We start from the raw sequence: 16257 nt of genomic DNA, 5'->3' as shown, positions 1-16257 counted from the left end.
TCACTGGGGGTCAATTGGAGGTCCGGGGGAGGCGGGGGTGTCATCCTGCTGGGGGTCAAAGGTCACAGAAAAGTGAATGTTTGATAAATCATTGATAATCTTCTTTCGGTCTGGATTAAATCCCGTGTTTGGATTTATTCTGGTTCTCCGAGTTTCTGCCGCTCATCTGTTAGCGCGCAGCGTCCCCTGCTGTCTGAAGGAGGAACTGCAGCCCGCTCGGCTCATTCATATTATTATTATTATTATTATTATTATTATTATTATTATTATTATTATTATTATTATTATTATTATTATTATTAATAATAATAATAATAATAATAAACCTTCAGCCTGGACAGCACAGGGTTGTTGGTTTGAATCCCGGTTCGTCTGAAGGATCAGCGGGATCACAGAGGATCTACTATCGGAATATTAGAAAAACATATATCAGATCAATTAAGACAAAAGAAGCAAGAAAAAACCCGAATGAATGAGATTGAAACTAATGAAACTGTTTTTGTTTTACCTGTAAAAAACTGTTAAAACATAAATAATAAAGTCCAACTCGTTTTATGCTGGAAAATATTTCACAGATCATATTATTAATGAACGCAAAAATGTTTTGACAAAAAAGAGATTTAAACAAAAAAATAAATAAAACCAAAACAATCTTCACAAGAGATTTTATTTAGTTTTTATGTTTAAAATATAGTTTGCTGATGTATGTTTTGAGAAAATAAAGTGGCTTTTCAAAATAAAATCCGGCCTGGACTTTGAGCAGACAGATGGACGGGTGACTGGACCTCACCTGGACGGATCACCAGGTAAAAAACCGAACTGAGGCAACCTGTCTGACCAGTCCAGCCTGGACCAGAACCGGTCCAGGCAGGGAGTATCGAAAACAACTCGGAGCCGTCCGACTTGTTACTGAGTTCGGAAGGAGTCCGGATCGACCCAGTTCCGGAGGGACGGGAGCAACCGGAAGTGATGTAGTCATCATGCCTGTAGTGGCAGTATTATGATCTGGGGATCCTGGAAGGAACCGAAGGTTCCGGTTGGTCCAGTTCAGATGAACTACCTGGATGCAGAGGAACTGTTTCTGTTTCTGTCTTTAGGCGGCGCTGTTTCTCTTTTCTTGCATTTCCGGTTGTTCAACTTTCACTGCAAGAAAAATATATGTAAATATTTTTGATCAAACTACAAGTGCAAACATTAAATAATACACTAATAAATAATTTACATGTTTTAATTATGAAGTAAATAAATGCAAAAACCAAAGTAAATCAGTTTAAGATGTGTGTTTGTTCCCCCCCCCACCACACCAGGGGGGTCCTTTTTGTGGCTCTAGTGTCCTTTTTTTCACAGTAGGCTGACAGGAAAGGGGGAAGGAGAGGGGGGAAGACATGAGGCAAATGTCGTCGGGTCCGGGAATCGAACCCGCGACGGCCGCGTCGAGGACTGAGGGCCTCCAAGCGTGGGGCGCGTTAACCTCTACGGTTTAAGATGTGTTTAATTCAGAATGGTTTTGCAGCGCAGGTCAGTGGGCGGGGCTAATACTGCTATATGCAATCTGATTGGTCTGCAGCTGTGTAGGTTAACCAATCAGATTATTTCAATATTTATGATTTTTGCTTTTAATTAATGACTGAAACTTTTAATTAACGTTTTTTATATTTTGTTTTTATTGGAATTTATTGAAAGTGTCACTTTCATGAATTTTCTGAATTTTATGAATTCATTTGTGATTTTTATTGAACAAGTTATTTATTTCTTGGATTTCTTGAATGAATAACTGAGCCGGACTGGGAACTTTATGATGTTACGTTTTTATAATACCTTATTTAAATGTCACAGGAAATTATTTCAGTGTTTGTTTTATTTGTTCGTTTTTTATTGCTTATATTTTAAAGACCATTTTATTTGTATTTATCTATCAGTCATATTTTTTTTAAATAAAATTCTTGAAGTCATAACATTTTTTACTTTTGAAAAATTTAAATTTAATTTAAATATTTTATAACTGTTCATTTTAGAGATAATTTTTATCTAATAGTGTTTGAATATAGTATTTTGTTTTTGTGTTATTTATTAAAAGATCGGATCTTTGGATCGGTTGTTGTTTTCAGCATTTATGAAGACTTTGATAACAAAAACTCTTATTATTATTATTATTATTATTATTATTATTATTATTATTATTATTATTATTATTATTATTATTATTATTATTATTATTATTATTATTACTATCATCATCATCATCATCATCATCATCATCATCATCATCATCATCATCATCATCATCATCATCATCATCATCATCATCATCATCATCATCATCATTCCGGCCGGATTCCCCTCCCCGGACCCTCCGCTCTCCTCCGGCCGCAGCAGAGCCTCTAACCTCGGTCACTCTGTAGGACAAGCCGCCGCTCCAGTCCACAGGCCCGGGCCCGTCCATCCGAACCGGTTGTCTGAGCGGACCCGGCTCCTGGACTCGAACTACTTCGGAACCTCTTGTCAATCAGCGATCAGCTGCCAGGGCCGCAGTGTTATTTTGGCTTAACATTTAAAAATGTTTTTGTCTTTGTTATTTAGTTTACCTGTAATCCTGACCATGGCCAGCTGGTGGCAGTAATGAGGATTGAAAAGGACTTTTGGCGCTTCTAGGCTTCCGTTCAGTGGATCCAGACGTCCTGTTTGTGCTGCTGTAGTGTGTTCTTCGGGTTATTTGTTCTGTTTAACCTGTTTTCTGACTCGGTTCGGTTCGTTTGGATCGCTGCAGCTGGTTTCTGACCCGCCTAGCAGAAGGAAGGTGAGTGAAATTAGAGATAAAGACAAAGGTTTAGCTAAAAGGTGGCGACTGATGAAATAGAATTGAGTTTTTCATATTTAATACATAACATTTCCTAGTTGCTTTTATTAAGTGTTTTTACAGTTAAATTTTTTAAACAAGATGTAAGAAACAGAAAAATCTAAAAAAATAAGCGGAAAAATATTATGACAACTTGTAAAAGAATATTTTCTACGAAGGACATCTTGAAAATGACAGAAAGTACATGGAGTTTATTAAACAGTTTAATAAAAAAAAACAAAAAACAAATAAACCAAGAAACAACAGTTACCTGTAATATTTTAAAATGAGAACTGTAAGAAAGTTATGAAGTAGCAAGTAGATTCAATATAATATTCTTTTTAAGTAAGTCATTTAAACATACAGAAATAACAGAAATAGAACTGTTAGATTATATTGAAATGATTGAGAGGATTCCTGTTTCTCATAACAGTGGAAGAGATTTATGACACTGTTGGACACCAGCCGTGCAAGGGCTATTAATCCCACAATGCACTGCAGTAAGCCCTCAGTCCTGCAGGAAGAGGAGGAGTTTCAAACGGAATCTCTATGACGTCATGGAACTTTATATAAATGGACTCTGAGCTTCACCAAGTTTAACTTGTTTCAACCAGAGCTAAGCACCAACTTTTGAGCCATGCACAGCCTTGCTATTGTTATTGTTATAGAAACAGAGCTGAGTGGAGCTTTACAAGAGCTAGTAGCTCCAGGCTAACTCACCTGGACCAAACGGCTAGTCTAGAATGACGACGACAAATCGCAAGTGTTTTTTTACTGTTCCCGACAAATGCTGCCCTTCTTGTTTTCCATTGGAATGCTGTTCACAGTAGGTCTGGTGCCCTGATGAACATGTTATGTGTGTTGTGTAAATTTAAGGTGTTTAGAACTGGATCCAAACTGAGAAGGCCACGCATGCTATCGCCATACGAACCAGTGAGCTGCTCGTTTAATCTACTTCCAGGAAATGTTTTCCTTTTCCTTTGTTTTGTGCCATAAGGTTTCATAAAATAGCCTCAAGATTTGCTTAAATGTCTGGTTGTCTGCTCCAGGCCTCATGCAGCCTTGGACCGGCCCTGCAGGATGAATTCAATCCGCTGCACTGAGCATCTCTGCTGAATACAGAGGGACAAACAGGAGATTTAATTTATGTGGCTTTAGTAGCTCTTCATAGGCACCAGAAACTCTCCCGACCCCTCTAAGGGACGAGGATGAACAGAGGATGGATGGATGGATGCATTGATGGATTGATGGATTGATCGATCGATCGATCAATCGATCTCCGCTTGGCCGCGTGCATTAACTCTGGATGACTAATTAGACAAAGCATTTGGTATGATTTGATGCTTCGTGTAGCCGGAAAATAAAATAAAATAAAACCACAAAACTCCTCCACAAGTTCAACCGTTAACGCTCCGACCAACCGGGAACACCGACATGAGCCTTACCAGCACAGACAGCGCCACACGCTGGCAGCGTGTTGGATGGAAACGCAGCATAATGTTTTGTTCACAAAGATAAATCAATCTCAATGCTCCTCTCTGAAAGCGCGAAGACGAGTTGGAAGATGGAAAATCTTGCTCTGTGGCAGCTGAAGGAGGAGCAGCTCATCCTGCTCTCTCTTGTCCTTACTGGTAAGTTTGCCTGAGTTACTTTTAAAGTGACAGTTTTTATAGTTATATTTACTTTTTCGACATCATAACTGGATTACTTCAAACCTAAAGGACTGAGGGATTTTCTTACTTTTATTTTTTACCTTACTTTTCTTCATCTCCAAGTTGAACCAGGACAAAATGCCTCCGGCCCCAGAGACCTCAGCAGTATTATACAACGACTTCAGTCTATAGAAATGAAGATCAAACTGCTGGAGGTGAACTTTGAAATCAACGCTAACTGTGGAAAGCAAAAGTCTCACACCGCAGATCCAATGAGGCGACTGACAGGGAGAACCCCTCACCTGGACCAATCAGACCCTCACCTGGACCAATCAGACCCTCACCTGGACCAATCAGACCCTCACCTGGACCAATCAGACCCTCACCTGGACTAATCGGCGTGGCCGGCTCTGAGCCGAAACCCACCCTCAACTTCAACACCTGCTCCACCGACGAAAAACAAACAAGCAGCTGCAACCAAAACAGCTCCACCGACTCCCAAGGACAGAGCGACCAGCCCAAACCTCAAAACATTCTGACTCTGTGGGAATCCCACTGAAAAACAGATTTTCTGCACTCCAGCCTGAGCCTCTGAGTGAAACCTCACCATCAAACATCAACAATGAGGCAAGACCAACACATCCACCCCCCAAGACCCTAAAGGACAAAGTGACCACCAGGAAAACAAAAGGTTTTTCCAAAAGTTCTTATTGTTGAAGATGAAGCAGTAAATGGAATCAGTCACGTCTGCAATCCCAAGAAAACCAGAGTGATTTCTTTTCCTGGTGACACTGTGTCTGATTTAACTCACAAAGTTCTCTCTCTAACCGCTGATCAGCCAGATATTGAGACTTTAGTTGTGCATGTTGGAGCCAACGATCTGGCAAAGCAGAAATCTGAGATTCTGAAAAAGGACTTTAATATTATTCTGAACACTATGGGAAAATTAAAAATGAAGTTATTTCTCAGTGGAGCAATTCCATCACCTCAGTGGAGAGATAAAAAAAACACTCCAGGCTGGAGATGATAAACAAATGTCTGATTAAAAGCTGCTCTACCAGCTCAGTGACCTTCATCGATAACCTCTGGATCTACTGGCAGCACTTTCACCTTTTTGGAAGAGGCGGACGCAATCTTAATAAACATGGGATAAAGATACTCACTGCAAAGCTTTTTTATTTTATCAACAAGGACAGAAACATCATCATCGCTTCAGATATTATTTTTGGACCTAAAGAGGAACGATCTAGAGTTATAGATCTAGAATTATAGATCTAGAATTATAGATCTAGAGTCAGTGCACAGCTTCAGTTATTACAACTAAAAACCAGCGATCAGCCTGAAACCTGGGACTAGTGATGAACTCTGACATGAAGAGCCACATAAAGACAGTTACAAAGACGGCCTTCTATCACCTGAAGAACATTTCCAGGATTAAAGGACTAATGTCTCAGCCAGATCTAGAGAAACTCATCCATGCATTTATCTTCAGTCGTATTTATTATTGCAACAGCGTCTTCACAGGTCTGTCCAACAAATCAATTCAACAGCTGCAGCTGATCCAGAATGCTGCTGCTGGAGTTCTGACTAAAACCAGGAAGATAGAGCACATAACACCAGTTTTAAAGTCCCTCCACTGGCTCCCTGTAGCTCAAAGAATAGACTTTAAAATACTGTTGTTAGTTTATAAATCACTGAATGGTTTAGCACCACAATACATTAAAGATCTGCTGTTGTTGTATCAACCTTCCAGAACTCTCAGGTTCTGGTTCTGGTTCTGCTCTGCATCCCCAGAACCAGAACCAAACGAGGAGAAGCAGCATTCAGCATCTATGCACCACAAATCTGGAACGAACTTCCAGAAAACTGTAAAACAGCTGAAACACTGACTTCCTTTAAATCTCAACTATAAACCCACTTGTTTAGAGTTTTATTAGAAACGTGATCAATTATAAATTTATTGATGGAACAAGGTCCATCAATAAAGTTATAATTAAGTCCTCAAGACTTAATGTCATGTTTTGATTGTTGATTCTATTTTGCATTGTGTTTCTGTTTGATTTGATGTAAGGCTCTTTGAAATGCCTTGATGCTGAAATGTGCTATAGACTAATAAAATTTGATTGATTGATTGATTATTGCTGAGGTTCACGTAGAGCTGCGCAACCAGAACTAACGCGGCGGGTTTAAACTCTTATCTGGATGTGGACTTGGCCAAATAACATAATCCCTCACAGAGGGTTGATGTAAATATCTGGTCAGTCTGTGTCCAGTCTGAGTGAAAGGAGGCGATCCGCGCTGAGTTAAACTTCAGAGCTCAAGCAGCAGCGTGAGGCAAAGCGCAGACGCTCCAGCGGTTCTGTTGGTCGCTCTGCCGGCTTGAAGTGCATCGACTATAAACCATCTTTTAGGAATAAATTTGCTCCGCCAGTGAAACGCTCAGAGCAAGAGATCTTTGGAGTACGACTTATTTTATAAACCACCTTTCTTTTCTAAAAGCACAACTAAGCAGTGCTTCTCCTAGCGGGGGGACAGGTAAAGCCTGGTGGGCCCCAGGCTTATAATACACCGATATCAGTTCTTTGCTCCATGTGTCAAATCCAGAGACCGGGGGCCGAATCTGGTCTGGCATGTTATGTGGCCCTCCAGACTCCAGAGCTGTGAGGATCAGGGCCACTGGGAACTAAAGGGTTCTGACTTTTTAAGGAAAGTTTGGATTCTCAGATTAAAGTTGGGATGAATTCCTGTGTCTGTCCCTCCAGATGTCCCCGCGGCCCCTGGAGCCCCTGGCCAGGCGGCTGATGAAGGGCGTGGTCATAGTGGAGCTGCTGGGCGTGTTTGGGGCCTACTTCCTGTTCCACAGGATGAACAACAGTCAGGGTAGGACGTGCGGCCCGTCGGCCATGTTGCTCAGGGAAAACATCTGCAGGAACATCTGCTCTCTTCTCTTCCTGCTGCAGAGTTCAGGAGCTCCATGAACAGCCGCTTCCCTTCAGTGCTGGAAGGTGAGCTCAGCTCTGCTCTCTGGGCCGGTTCTGCTCAGGTTCTGGTGAGCCCGGCCGGGTCTCCTGAAGACGCTGAGCTGCTGATTCCACCTTAACTGAACGAGCGCAGTTCAGCTCAGTTCAGCGGATCTGGGAAAGGAGCTGGGTTGTGTAAAGCGGCCAGCAGGGGGCAGAGTGGAGCTTACACCAACTCTCAGAACCAGAACCGGATCCAGTTTAAAACAATAACCAGTCAGGATCAGAAAAACATTCCAGAGTTTATTAACAAAAGAAAATGTTTGTTTGAAGCTTTAATAACTGAAAATAGTTTAATAATGAAACAGTCTTTGACAGTCTCTCCTGTCCTCCCAGTTTACTACCAGTCCAACGAGTGGGCCGGGATCTATGGGATCCGGGAGCAGGACCAGGAAGCCTGGGCGGCCAAACGGGACTGAGCTACTTCCTGTTCCTCCTGAAGGCCCCGCGGCCCCTCGTCTTCCTCCTGATGAAGGAGCTCTTTCTGCGGCGCAGCGTCTGGGAGTCCCGGCCGTGGATCCAGTCGTCCCGCTGCGATTCCCACTTCAGCTGCTTCAGGCCTAAAAGGAAGACGAGGATAAGGAAGAGCGGAGGTCAGAACCAACCAGCTTCAATCCTTAAAGGGACAGTTTGGCTTTAAAAGCAGGAGAATCTGAACCAGCCAATCAGGAGCTGTCCAGGAACCAAAGAGGCGGAGCCTACAACTTCTATCCATCCTATAAGATCAGAGGAAGGATCACCTGGTTCCCTCCAGAACCGGATCGGAACCAGCCCAACAGTAATAAAAGCAAACTGTCCCTTTAAGGAGCAGAACCGGTTCTGTTGGACCAACTGAATGTTCGGACTTGCTGGAATCCAAACTAAAATAAAACGGTTCTGTCTCCTGATTCATGCACAAATGCTTCTAAATGTTTTCCGGCCCGTTTGTTCTGGTCCGGTTCCGGCCCGTTTGTTCTGGTCCTACCTGCTCTGTCGCTGTTGGCCATGGCGTTCAGGCTGATGTTGTCCAACTTGCAGTCGGTGTTTTCGTCCAGCAGCGATCCAAACTGGAGGAAAACAGGAGAATGAGAATTGCCTGCAGCGCCCCCCGCTGGCTGAAACCGGACCATTCAATCGGAGCCCAAAACAAAGCCGACCCGGTTCTGCAGGGAAATAACTCACCTCCTCCGCTGAAGCACACACGCCTCCGTCTTTCCTTTGTTTCCTCTTCTTGTCCTTCTGCGGCTCTGGAAGAAACAGGAAGTGATTCCAGATTCTGCAGAACTTCCTGCAGAGTCCAAAAAGACACAAACCTAAAAGTCCGGAGAAATCCGGCTCCTTGAAGGACTTCCTCTTTCTGGTTTTAGGAATGGCAGGAAGCTCCGCCTCTTCACCTGAACCTGCAGGAAGGAAAACACACTTCCTGTTGGGATCCCAGCGGATCATCAGGGAGGAAGAGGAGGAGCCGAACCGACCTTCAGGAACATCTTCATCCTCGCCGTCCTCCAGCTCTGGACCTGCAGGAGGGACAAACCGGGATAAACCAGGAGGAAGCCAACCGGACCGTCCTGAAGGACGCTCCCTACCTTCATCATCATCATCCTCAGGGTCCATGAAGGTCCCGCCTGCATCCTCTCCAAAGTCTTCCTCATCCATGCTGCCCAGAGACACCTCCTCATCGTCCAGATCATCCTCCAAGTCCGAATCCTCCGAGTCCTTGCCTTTCTTACTGCGGACGTTCCTGGGAAACATGGGAACATCAGAACCAGAACCAACCAGAACCAACTGGGACGTCAGTTGATTGATCCTAAATTCAGATGGTGTTACATGGTCCGTCCACCAGGGGGAGACTCTGCAGGTCAGAGCCAATAAAACATGTTTAACATTAAAGTTATTAATGCTTCCTGTGATGCTCTCTTCTGATTGGCCAACTTCACACCTGTCACCTCTAATGAGGCCAGTTAGCCCCGCCTCCGAATCGTTCTAAATAAAATGATTAAATGTTTTTGAACAGTCAGAAACTTCCAGACATTTTTATATATTTTCAGATTTAATTTCTGTTCATGGATTCTGGAAAACTCACCCTGCGAAGTCCAGGTCGCCGTCCGGAACGTTGGCGAAGTCGGCCTCCAAGGAATCTGTTGGGATCAGACCCAGTCTGGTTCATGGGAATGTTTCGACTAGGGCTTCAGTTCCTCGATAATTAAAATTCCTCAAGGAATATTTACCTGCCTCAAAGTTTCATTAAATTATGTTTTATTATTTACTGCACTGTGTTCCGGTGGGGTTATTATTTGCGTTGCGCAGCGCTTTCGCTTCCGCCTGAGTTGTTAACGAATGCTAAGTGTTAGCAGCATAAGGTCCAGTTTTCAAGTTCGGCCTGGCAGGATTTTATTAATGGTAATTTCCGGGTCTTTGTCGTTTTCAGGGGACCAATAAGCATCTTTAAAATGACTGGCGCCATGTCTGCAGTACGGCAGCTTTTCTCCTCCTCCTGCTGCCTGCTGGCGGTTCAGAGCGCTGCAGGTGTATTTATACAGGTGAGCGGACAGACTGAGTACTGTGACGAACAAAGGAGTCAAATCCCGTGGCCAACATGAACATAGAGCTATAAATGTCTGGTCAAGGTCAGAGGTCATCTATTAAAGTGACTGGAGATGAATAAACAAGCCAAAAGTTGGAGTTTAGACATTTTATAAGCGTATCTGTGAGCCTGCGATAAACTGCAACGATTTATTTGATCTTTTTTTCATCTGATTACTTGATTAATTGATTGTCAATATATTAGTCGATTACTAAAATATTCGATTACCACAGCCCTACTTTCAAACATCCTTAACGACTCGTTAGTACCGAGTGCCTCCTCGAACTCGTCGTCCTCCACGCTCTCCACGCTCGCCTCGTCTCCGTCGGGTCGCGGCTGCCGGCTCTGCTTCTCCTGCTGCCTTTTCTTGAAGAAGCTGCAGAAACAGAACCGGACTCTGGGTCGGCCGGGTCGGAACCGGACTCTGGGTCGGCCGGGTCGGAACCGGACTCTGGGTCGGCCGGGTCGGACCTGGGCGGAGCAGCGAGACTCACCGGTGGAAGAAGACCTGGTCGACGGGGATCTGGTTCTCGTCTCTGGACAGGAACTCGGCGCCGTTCACTGGAAGAACCCGGAGTGACAATCGGACCTGGAAACGTTCGGAACCAGAAGCACCGGCAGGGAAAACTCACCTGGCAGCGAGCCGACCGGGAAGCGCTGCTTGGGCCTCAGTGCCGCAGAATCTGTGTTTTCTGACAAACAGACAGGAAATTGGATCAGAACCGGCCCGGGTCGGGAAGGAGCCGGAGAGCGGATCCGGGATTCTCACGTTTTCCTCTGAGCTGCTTTGGATTCCTGAAGACGAAGCGATCCAGGAACCGGATCAGCGTGAAGTCCTGGAGCGGGTCGCCCGAGTACTGGACCGGTTCTCCCTACGGACAGGAAACACGTGAAACCCAGGTCGGGTTCTGGAGGACCGGGCCTGGTTCTGGTGTTACCTGCAGGACGGTTCTGGCGAACAGGGACACCGAGGGGTGGAAGTGCAGAGACAGCTGCAGAGGGGAAACAGAACCGGGTCAGAACAGAACACAAGCCAGAACCGGGTGGTTTGGGTCGGTTCCTCACCCGGTGCAGCTCCCACAGCGGGGAGCGGTCGGCGCCGCAGAACAGCGGGTTCCTGTGGACCGGGTCGTAGTTCTGGGAGCTCCGCCCTCCTGTCAGAACATTCAGACGTCAGAACCGGGTCGGCCCAGAACCGCCTTGACCACACCTGTTCCGATCCAAATCAGAACCAAGACGGGACCAGGTACCTTCCAGGTTCTGGTGGTGGACCCATGATGCCGTGGGCCGGGTCGCTGGTTCCGGAGACTCCTCCTCTTCCTCCTCCTCACACACATCTTTAAACTCCTCCTCTTCCTCCTCTTCGTCCTGTCAGGACCCATCAGAACCAGAACCAATCAGAACATCAACAGGAGTTAATATGAGGCGAGACCCGATCCCGGCGGTACCGCTCTAAGGCCCGGTTCCGGCCCGGTTCCCTCACCTCCCCCTGCTGCAGCAGCATCCGCAGGCCCGGCTTGGCCTTCATCACCTCGGAGACGAGGAAGAGCGCCCCGGCGGCGAAGCAGGCGCCCTGCTGCGCGGCGACCTGCAGCAGCCGCTTGGCGAAGGCCTTGACGCGCCGCGGCGCCACGTCCGCCTTCAGCGCCTTGAACAGCAGGTTGAGGAACAGGTTCTGCCGCGGCGACGCCGCCAGCCCCGGGTCCAGCAGCTTCCTGTGGGACCGGGCAGGACGCCATCATGGTACCAGGTTACTCATCACTTGTCAGTGACGCATTGACTTAGAATGTATTGGATTGTTCTCAGTTACCAACGTTTTATTATTTATTAGGATTAGAGAAACACTTTAATGTGTTCAGATTACTCAGATTCATTTAGATCTTGATCTTATTAAGACAAATTATTAAAAATGTTAAAGTCTGTGACAGGATTCACCGCAGAATGAAACTAATAAAGTAATTAGTAACTGACTTTATGAGTTACTTTTGAATCAGTGAAGTAACTAAGTTTCTTTTCCAGAGTAAGTGGGAACCAGTGCCCACTGGGTTTCGTCCAGCTGGTCAGTTGGTGGGTCTCTCACCTGTACAGGGCCACGTAGAAGCGGTCGGACACGCTCTGCTGCGCGTCCAGAACCTGGAACAGCAGCATCAGCGCCTGCACCGCCGTGTTGAACTTGGCCAGGTGGACGACCCGGAACAGCGTGTCCAGCTGCTCGCGCACCTTCTCGTCTCCGGCGTCGGCGTAGGGATACGCCCGGTTGACGCCGGTCAGCAAAGCGCTCAGCATCTTGGACTCCACGTCCTTCCTCTTGACGCAGGCGCCGAAGAAGGAGAAGTAGACGGCGATGAGCTTGGCGGCCAGCGGCGCCTCGTCGTGGCTCAGCATCACCTGGCTCAGGAAGCACACGGCGTAGTACTGCGCCTTGGCGCCGACGTTGGGCCGGAACATGAGGCGCTCCACCTCGCAGCACACCACCGCCTTCATGTTGGGGTGGTTGTGTAGCAGCGTCTCCAGCAGGTGCGCCGCTTTGGCAGCCATCTTGTAGTCGGGGTCGCCCAGCTTGTTGACCACCTGGACCAGCAGCGCCCTCTCCTGCTCAGGCCGGCCGCTCAGCAGCTCGTGGGCGGCGGCCAGCGCCTTGGCCTTGGTGGCCGCCACCGTGTCGTGGCCCACCCCGTCCAGCGCCGCCACAAATTGGGCCACCTGCTGCTTCAACTGGTGCTCAAAGTACCAAAGGATGAGGCGGCGGTCGCGGGCGTCGCGGTTGCCGCTCGCACGCTCCTCCAGCTGGTCGAAGGGGTGCTGGGGGAAGGGGCGGAGTTTCCGGTGCTCGGGCAGCAGGTCGGAAAGCAGCAGCTCCCGCATTGTGTCCAGCGCCATCAGGCCCATCCGTCGGCTGCCCTTCCTCTTCACCATGGAAACCAGCGTCTCCACGTGCTCCAGCATGTGCACCGGCGCGTCCTGCACCAGCAGCGTCATGGCGGCCATGCGGTCGGCCAGCGCGCCGGAGGAGACCACCGTCTTCATCCAGGCGGAGTTGGCTCCTCTCTGCAGGTTCTTCTTGGTGCGGTACAGCTCCACCTCGGACTCAAACAGTCGCTGCGCCAGCGCCTTGTAGCGGGACACCACCGCCGCGTCCTGTGGCGTATCCGAGCCTTCCGAGGCGTACTCAAGCTCGAACCACTTCCCACCCGGCTTGATGAGCAGAACCTGGCGCGCCTGGAACTCAAACTGGGCCGGGTTCTGCTTCGGCTTTTTCCCAGGTGGGACCGGGACATCTTCCTTCTTCTTCTGTTTTTTACTCTGAGAGCCGGACACTTGATCTGCGGCCGACGCTTTCACAGCCTTTTTACCCTTCCTGTGGTCTGCAGCGGCGCCGCCCTCCGGCTCGTCCGGGACGCTTTGGGACCCGGTGTGGGCCCGGATCCCCAGTTTGGAGATGAATCCCTCCAGCTCTCCCTCCTCCAGGTCGTCGATGGCTTCCTTCATCCCTCCATCAACGAGCTCGGTGGAGTCATTGATGGCCGCCAGCAGGATGTAGTCCGCCTGCAGACGGAGAGCAGGGCTCAGAGAGCCCACATGGTCTGGTTTCACTTTTAACGTTTTTACAAAGTTTCAATTAAACTGCACCTCCAGTCCAAAACAACATTTTTACGTCATAAAGCAACACCATGCAGATGAAGCTTTGGGTGTTAGCACCACCTGCTGGCAGAGTGAGGTACTACAGCCAGAGGATCCAGATCTTCAGTTTAAAAAAAGGACATTTGCTGAAAGAACATCCTCAGAGCATAAATTAAACCAAAACTGTACAAAAATAAGTAAATAACTGTCCTACCCTTCACGTCTGTTCAGATTTTAGCTTCACATTCCCTCAATAAATCTTTTAATCACATTTTACTGTCCGATTATCTTTTAATCCAATTTAATCCCTAAACTGTATCGTTGTTCAGTCCAGCAAAAAGGACCCAGCTTTTCACATGGTGGTGATAGAAGTTTTTTTTTTTTTTTTTTTTTTTGCTGTTATTGCATTTAAGGCAAGAAAATCTTTTTCTTATCTAAAAGAATTGTATTACTTGTATTACATGTTGTATTTCTTTTTTTTCCCCCACCAGGGGGTCTTTTTGCGGGTCCCTTAGATGACAGTAGGCTGACAGGAAGGGGGAGAGAGACGGGGAAAGACATGGGTCCGGGAATCGAACCCTCGACAGCCGCGTCGAGGGTCCATGAGCGTGGGTCGCGCTGTCCCCCACGCCACCACAGCACGCCCCTTTGTGTTGTATTTCTAATATTGTGTAAAAGCATCTTATGTGGGTACATGGCAAATCTGCAGAATGTTCAGATATTTTTATCTGAGTAACAGAATTTTCTCCGTTTTTCAATGACTGAATAAAAATCTAAACTGATTAAAAACTGATTAAACTAATTTAACTCTGCTGCTGTTCGCAGTTCAGCGACACAAATCACTTCTGTGACGTCATCTCATCCTCAAGAGCGAACCTGACCATTCCCCACTGGTTCAGTTCAGTTTCATCAGGTCAGAACTCCAACAGGGTTCTGTTAGTGAGCCCGACATGCTGAAGCTTCTCTACCGAACCGAACCGAATCATGAGTCCGTTCGCTGGGCCTCGCTGATATTTTGGACCCGTTTCAACGCGTGTCGAACCGGACCAGGAGCTCCACTGGTGGGAAACATCTGGCCCTCCACTCACACCCAGGGTTCTGTTGTAACGGATGTCCCGTCATCCCCAACCGGACCGCTGACTGACCTGGGTCCCTCCGAGCCGCAGCACCTCCTCCAGGTTGAGCTCCTCTCCGCCTGGACTCTCCTCCTCCTCACTGTTCTCCTCCTGCTGGAACTCATCGGAGCTCCTGCTGTCCGCCATGCTGTCTCTGCGGCGTGGAGAGCAGCGCCGGATGTAGACAGAGAGGCAGCAAGAGAGATGCAGCGCCCCCATAGGTCGAAGGGGAAACTGCACCCCAGACTGCACACTGCAGACGGAAATTTCCTTCGTAAATGTTATTCTAAACTAAAGTAATAAATTTCAAAATTATGTGTAGAAACTTTAGCTTTTTTAAAATAGTATTTATTCTTGAAAACCGCACAAATGATACAGGAAGGCACATTTCTATAACATTCAGAAAAATATAGGAGATAAAAGGAAAACGGGAAGAAAACGGACAACTGGAATAAATATTAATACATACCAGATTAGGGCTTAATAAATCACTTAAAGTAATTGGTAAAGTGCGACAAAACTATATGATGATTGCAATCTACCCGAAACGCCACAGTATGTGTTTATCGAATGGACTGCAAATGAATCAGAAAGGAGACAGTTCACAGAACCAATTTAGATAATGAAAAAATATTTTTAGAAGCGATGTAAGTAAAATTAAAGGTCAAATTATGTTATTTTTGAAAAATATAAATCTAATATGGAGAATTTATATTACTACTATTAATTTACTTTTTCGTCATTAGTAATTTATTTGAGTTATTTTATTCATTCCCCTGTTAATTTCTTGTCCCCTCTCCAGTCCACTTGGGGGCGGTAATGCTTTCTATAGTTCTTTGCCAACCACCATTCAAACAAAGACGTAATTGTGGGCTTTAATGCACCTGCCGGAGGATCAGGCCGCAGGCTGTTTGGTCTAATGTCATGGTTTGAGATTGATGCGATTCTTTTCAGGTAAATTATAATTCGGAAGCACTATTCTAAGTTATTTATTGTTTTTCAGACAAAGTTATTGAAATAATTGTTTGTATTAAGCAGCGCGGCAGACACGAAACCACCGGACTTTGAACTCAGCGCCGTTTTGTTTGGCTGCTGGACTCCATAAAACATCTGAGATACAAATATGGCGTCAGGAATCAGCAGCAGATCGACATTGAGAGGAATCTCTACAATGAAGTGAGGACCTGCTGGACTCATTAAGGTAGGCAAAGCAACTCCTGTTATAATCCATCAGGAGCGGTGGATGCTAATGCTGCTCGGGATGCTAACGCTATTGACGGACATCATATCTTTTTTCATCAATAGAGTAAAGCGCTTTGTGGACCTTACCAGAGGGGCCGCTTTTCATTGGCTGATGCCCATTCTACGTGGTCACGTGCGTGGCCGTCTCACAAACACGCTTCCCGTTAGCTAAATACAGCATAATAGCAGCACTGATACAACTTCTACA

General features: G+C 46.5%; 3 protein-coding genes across 6 annotated transcripts in view; 2 read left to right on the top strand and 1 right to left on the bottom strand.

The window, feature by feature from the left end:
• The first annotated feature begins 2643 nt into the window (after positions 1-2643).
• On the top strand, positions 2644-8395 carry LOC122825547 (protein CEBPZOS-like). Its single transcript, XM_044106990.1, has 4 exons — positions 2644-2797; positions 7251-7368; positions 7449-7493; positions 7845-8395. Exons 2-4 carry the CDS (start codon positions 7251-7253, stop codon positions 7925-7927), a joined length of 246 nt encoding a protein of 81 aa, XP_043962925.1. The 5' UTR covers positions 2644-2797; the 3' UTR covers positions 7928-8395.
• cebpz (CCAAT enhancer binding protein zeta) lies at positions 7739-15060 on the bottom strand. The gene is made up of 17 exons (XM_044106972.1): positions 14838-15060; positions 12152-13617; positions 11555-11786; positions 11322-11439; positions 11137-11225; positions 11010-11063; positions 10841-10943; positions 10704-10763; positions 10566-10632; positions 10341-10447; positions 9571-9625; positions 9074-9228; positions 8963-9004; positions 8801-8887; positions 8670-8734; positions 8473-8554; positions 7739-8068 (listed from the first exon to the last, which is right to left on the bottom strand). Exons 1-17 carry the CDS (start codon positions 15024-15026, stop codon positions 7929-7931), a joined length of 3111 nt encoding a protein of 1036 aa, XP_043962907.1. The 5' UTR covers positions 15027-15060; the 3' UTR covers positions 7739-7928.
• A 50-nt stretch (positions 15061-15110) lies between these two features.
• Positions 15111-16257, top strand: part of LOC122825538 (serine/threonine-protein kinase D3-like) — a 28225-nt gene continuing 27078 nt past the window's right edge. Inside the window, exons 1-3 of one of the 4 annotated variants that reach the window (XM_044106978.1) lie at positions 15111-15761; positions 15846-16008; positions 16113-16182. The gene's annotated coding sequence lies outside the window, so the exon portion shown is untranslated. Of the gene's footprint in view, positions 15762-15845; positions 16009-16112; positions 16183-16257 lie in introns of those variants that run through there. The other 3 variants (XM_044106975.1, XM_044106974.1, XM_044106977.1) reach the window with 3 other exon arrangements.

This window comes from Gambusia affinis, linkage group LG22 (genome assembly GCF_019740435.1).
Source record: "Gambusia affinis linkage group LG22, SWU_Gaff_1.0, whole genome shotgun sequence".
NCBI classification, from domain to species: Eukaryota; Metazoa; Chordata; class Actinopteri; order Cyprinodontiformes; family Poeciliidae; genus Gambusia; species Gambusia affinis.
The sequence above is the reverse complement of the archived record's forward strand: the minus strand, read 5'-3'. Positions and strand labels throughout refer to the sequence as shown.

Bases quoted from the DNA above. Each gene is read 5' to 3' on its own strand.
- LOC122825547 (XM_044106990.1), top strand. From the start codon at position 7,251: ATGTCCCCGCGGCCCCTGGAGCCCCTGGCCAGGCGGCTGATGAAGGGC. The intron at 7,369-7,448 runs GTAGGACGTGCG...TTCCTGCTGCAG, and splicing joins CAGGATGAACAACAGTCAGG to AGTTCAGGAGCTCCATGAAC. The intron at 7,494-7,844 runs GTGAGCTCAGCT...CTGTCCTCCCAG, and splicing joins CTTCCCTTCAGTGCTGGAAG to TTTACTACCAGTCCAACGAG.
- cebpz (XM_044106972.1), bottom strand. From the start codon at position 15,026: ATGGGGGCGCTGCATCTCTCTTGCTGCCTCTCTGTCTACATCCGGCGC. The intron at 13,618-14,837 runs GTCAGTCAGCGG...CTCCGTCTGCAG, and splicing joins TGCGGCTCGGAGGGACCCAG to GCGGACTACATCCTGCTGGC. The intron at 8,069-8,472 runs GTAGGACCAGAA...TCTTCCTTTTAG, and splicing joins GGCCAACAGCGACAGAGCAG to GCCTGAAGCAGCTGAAGTGG.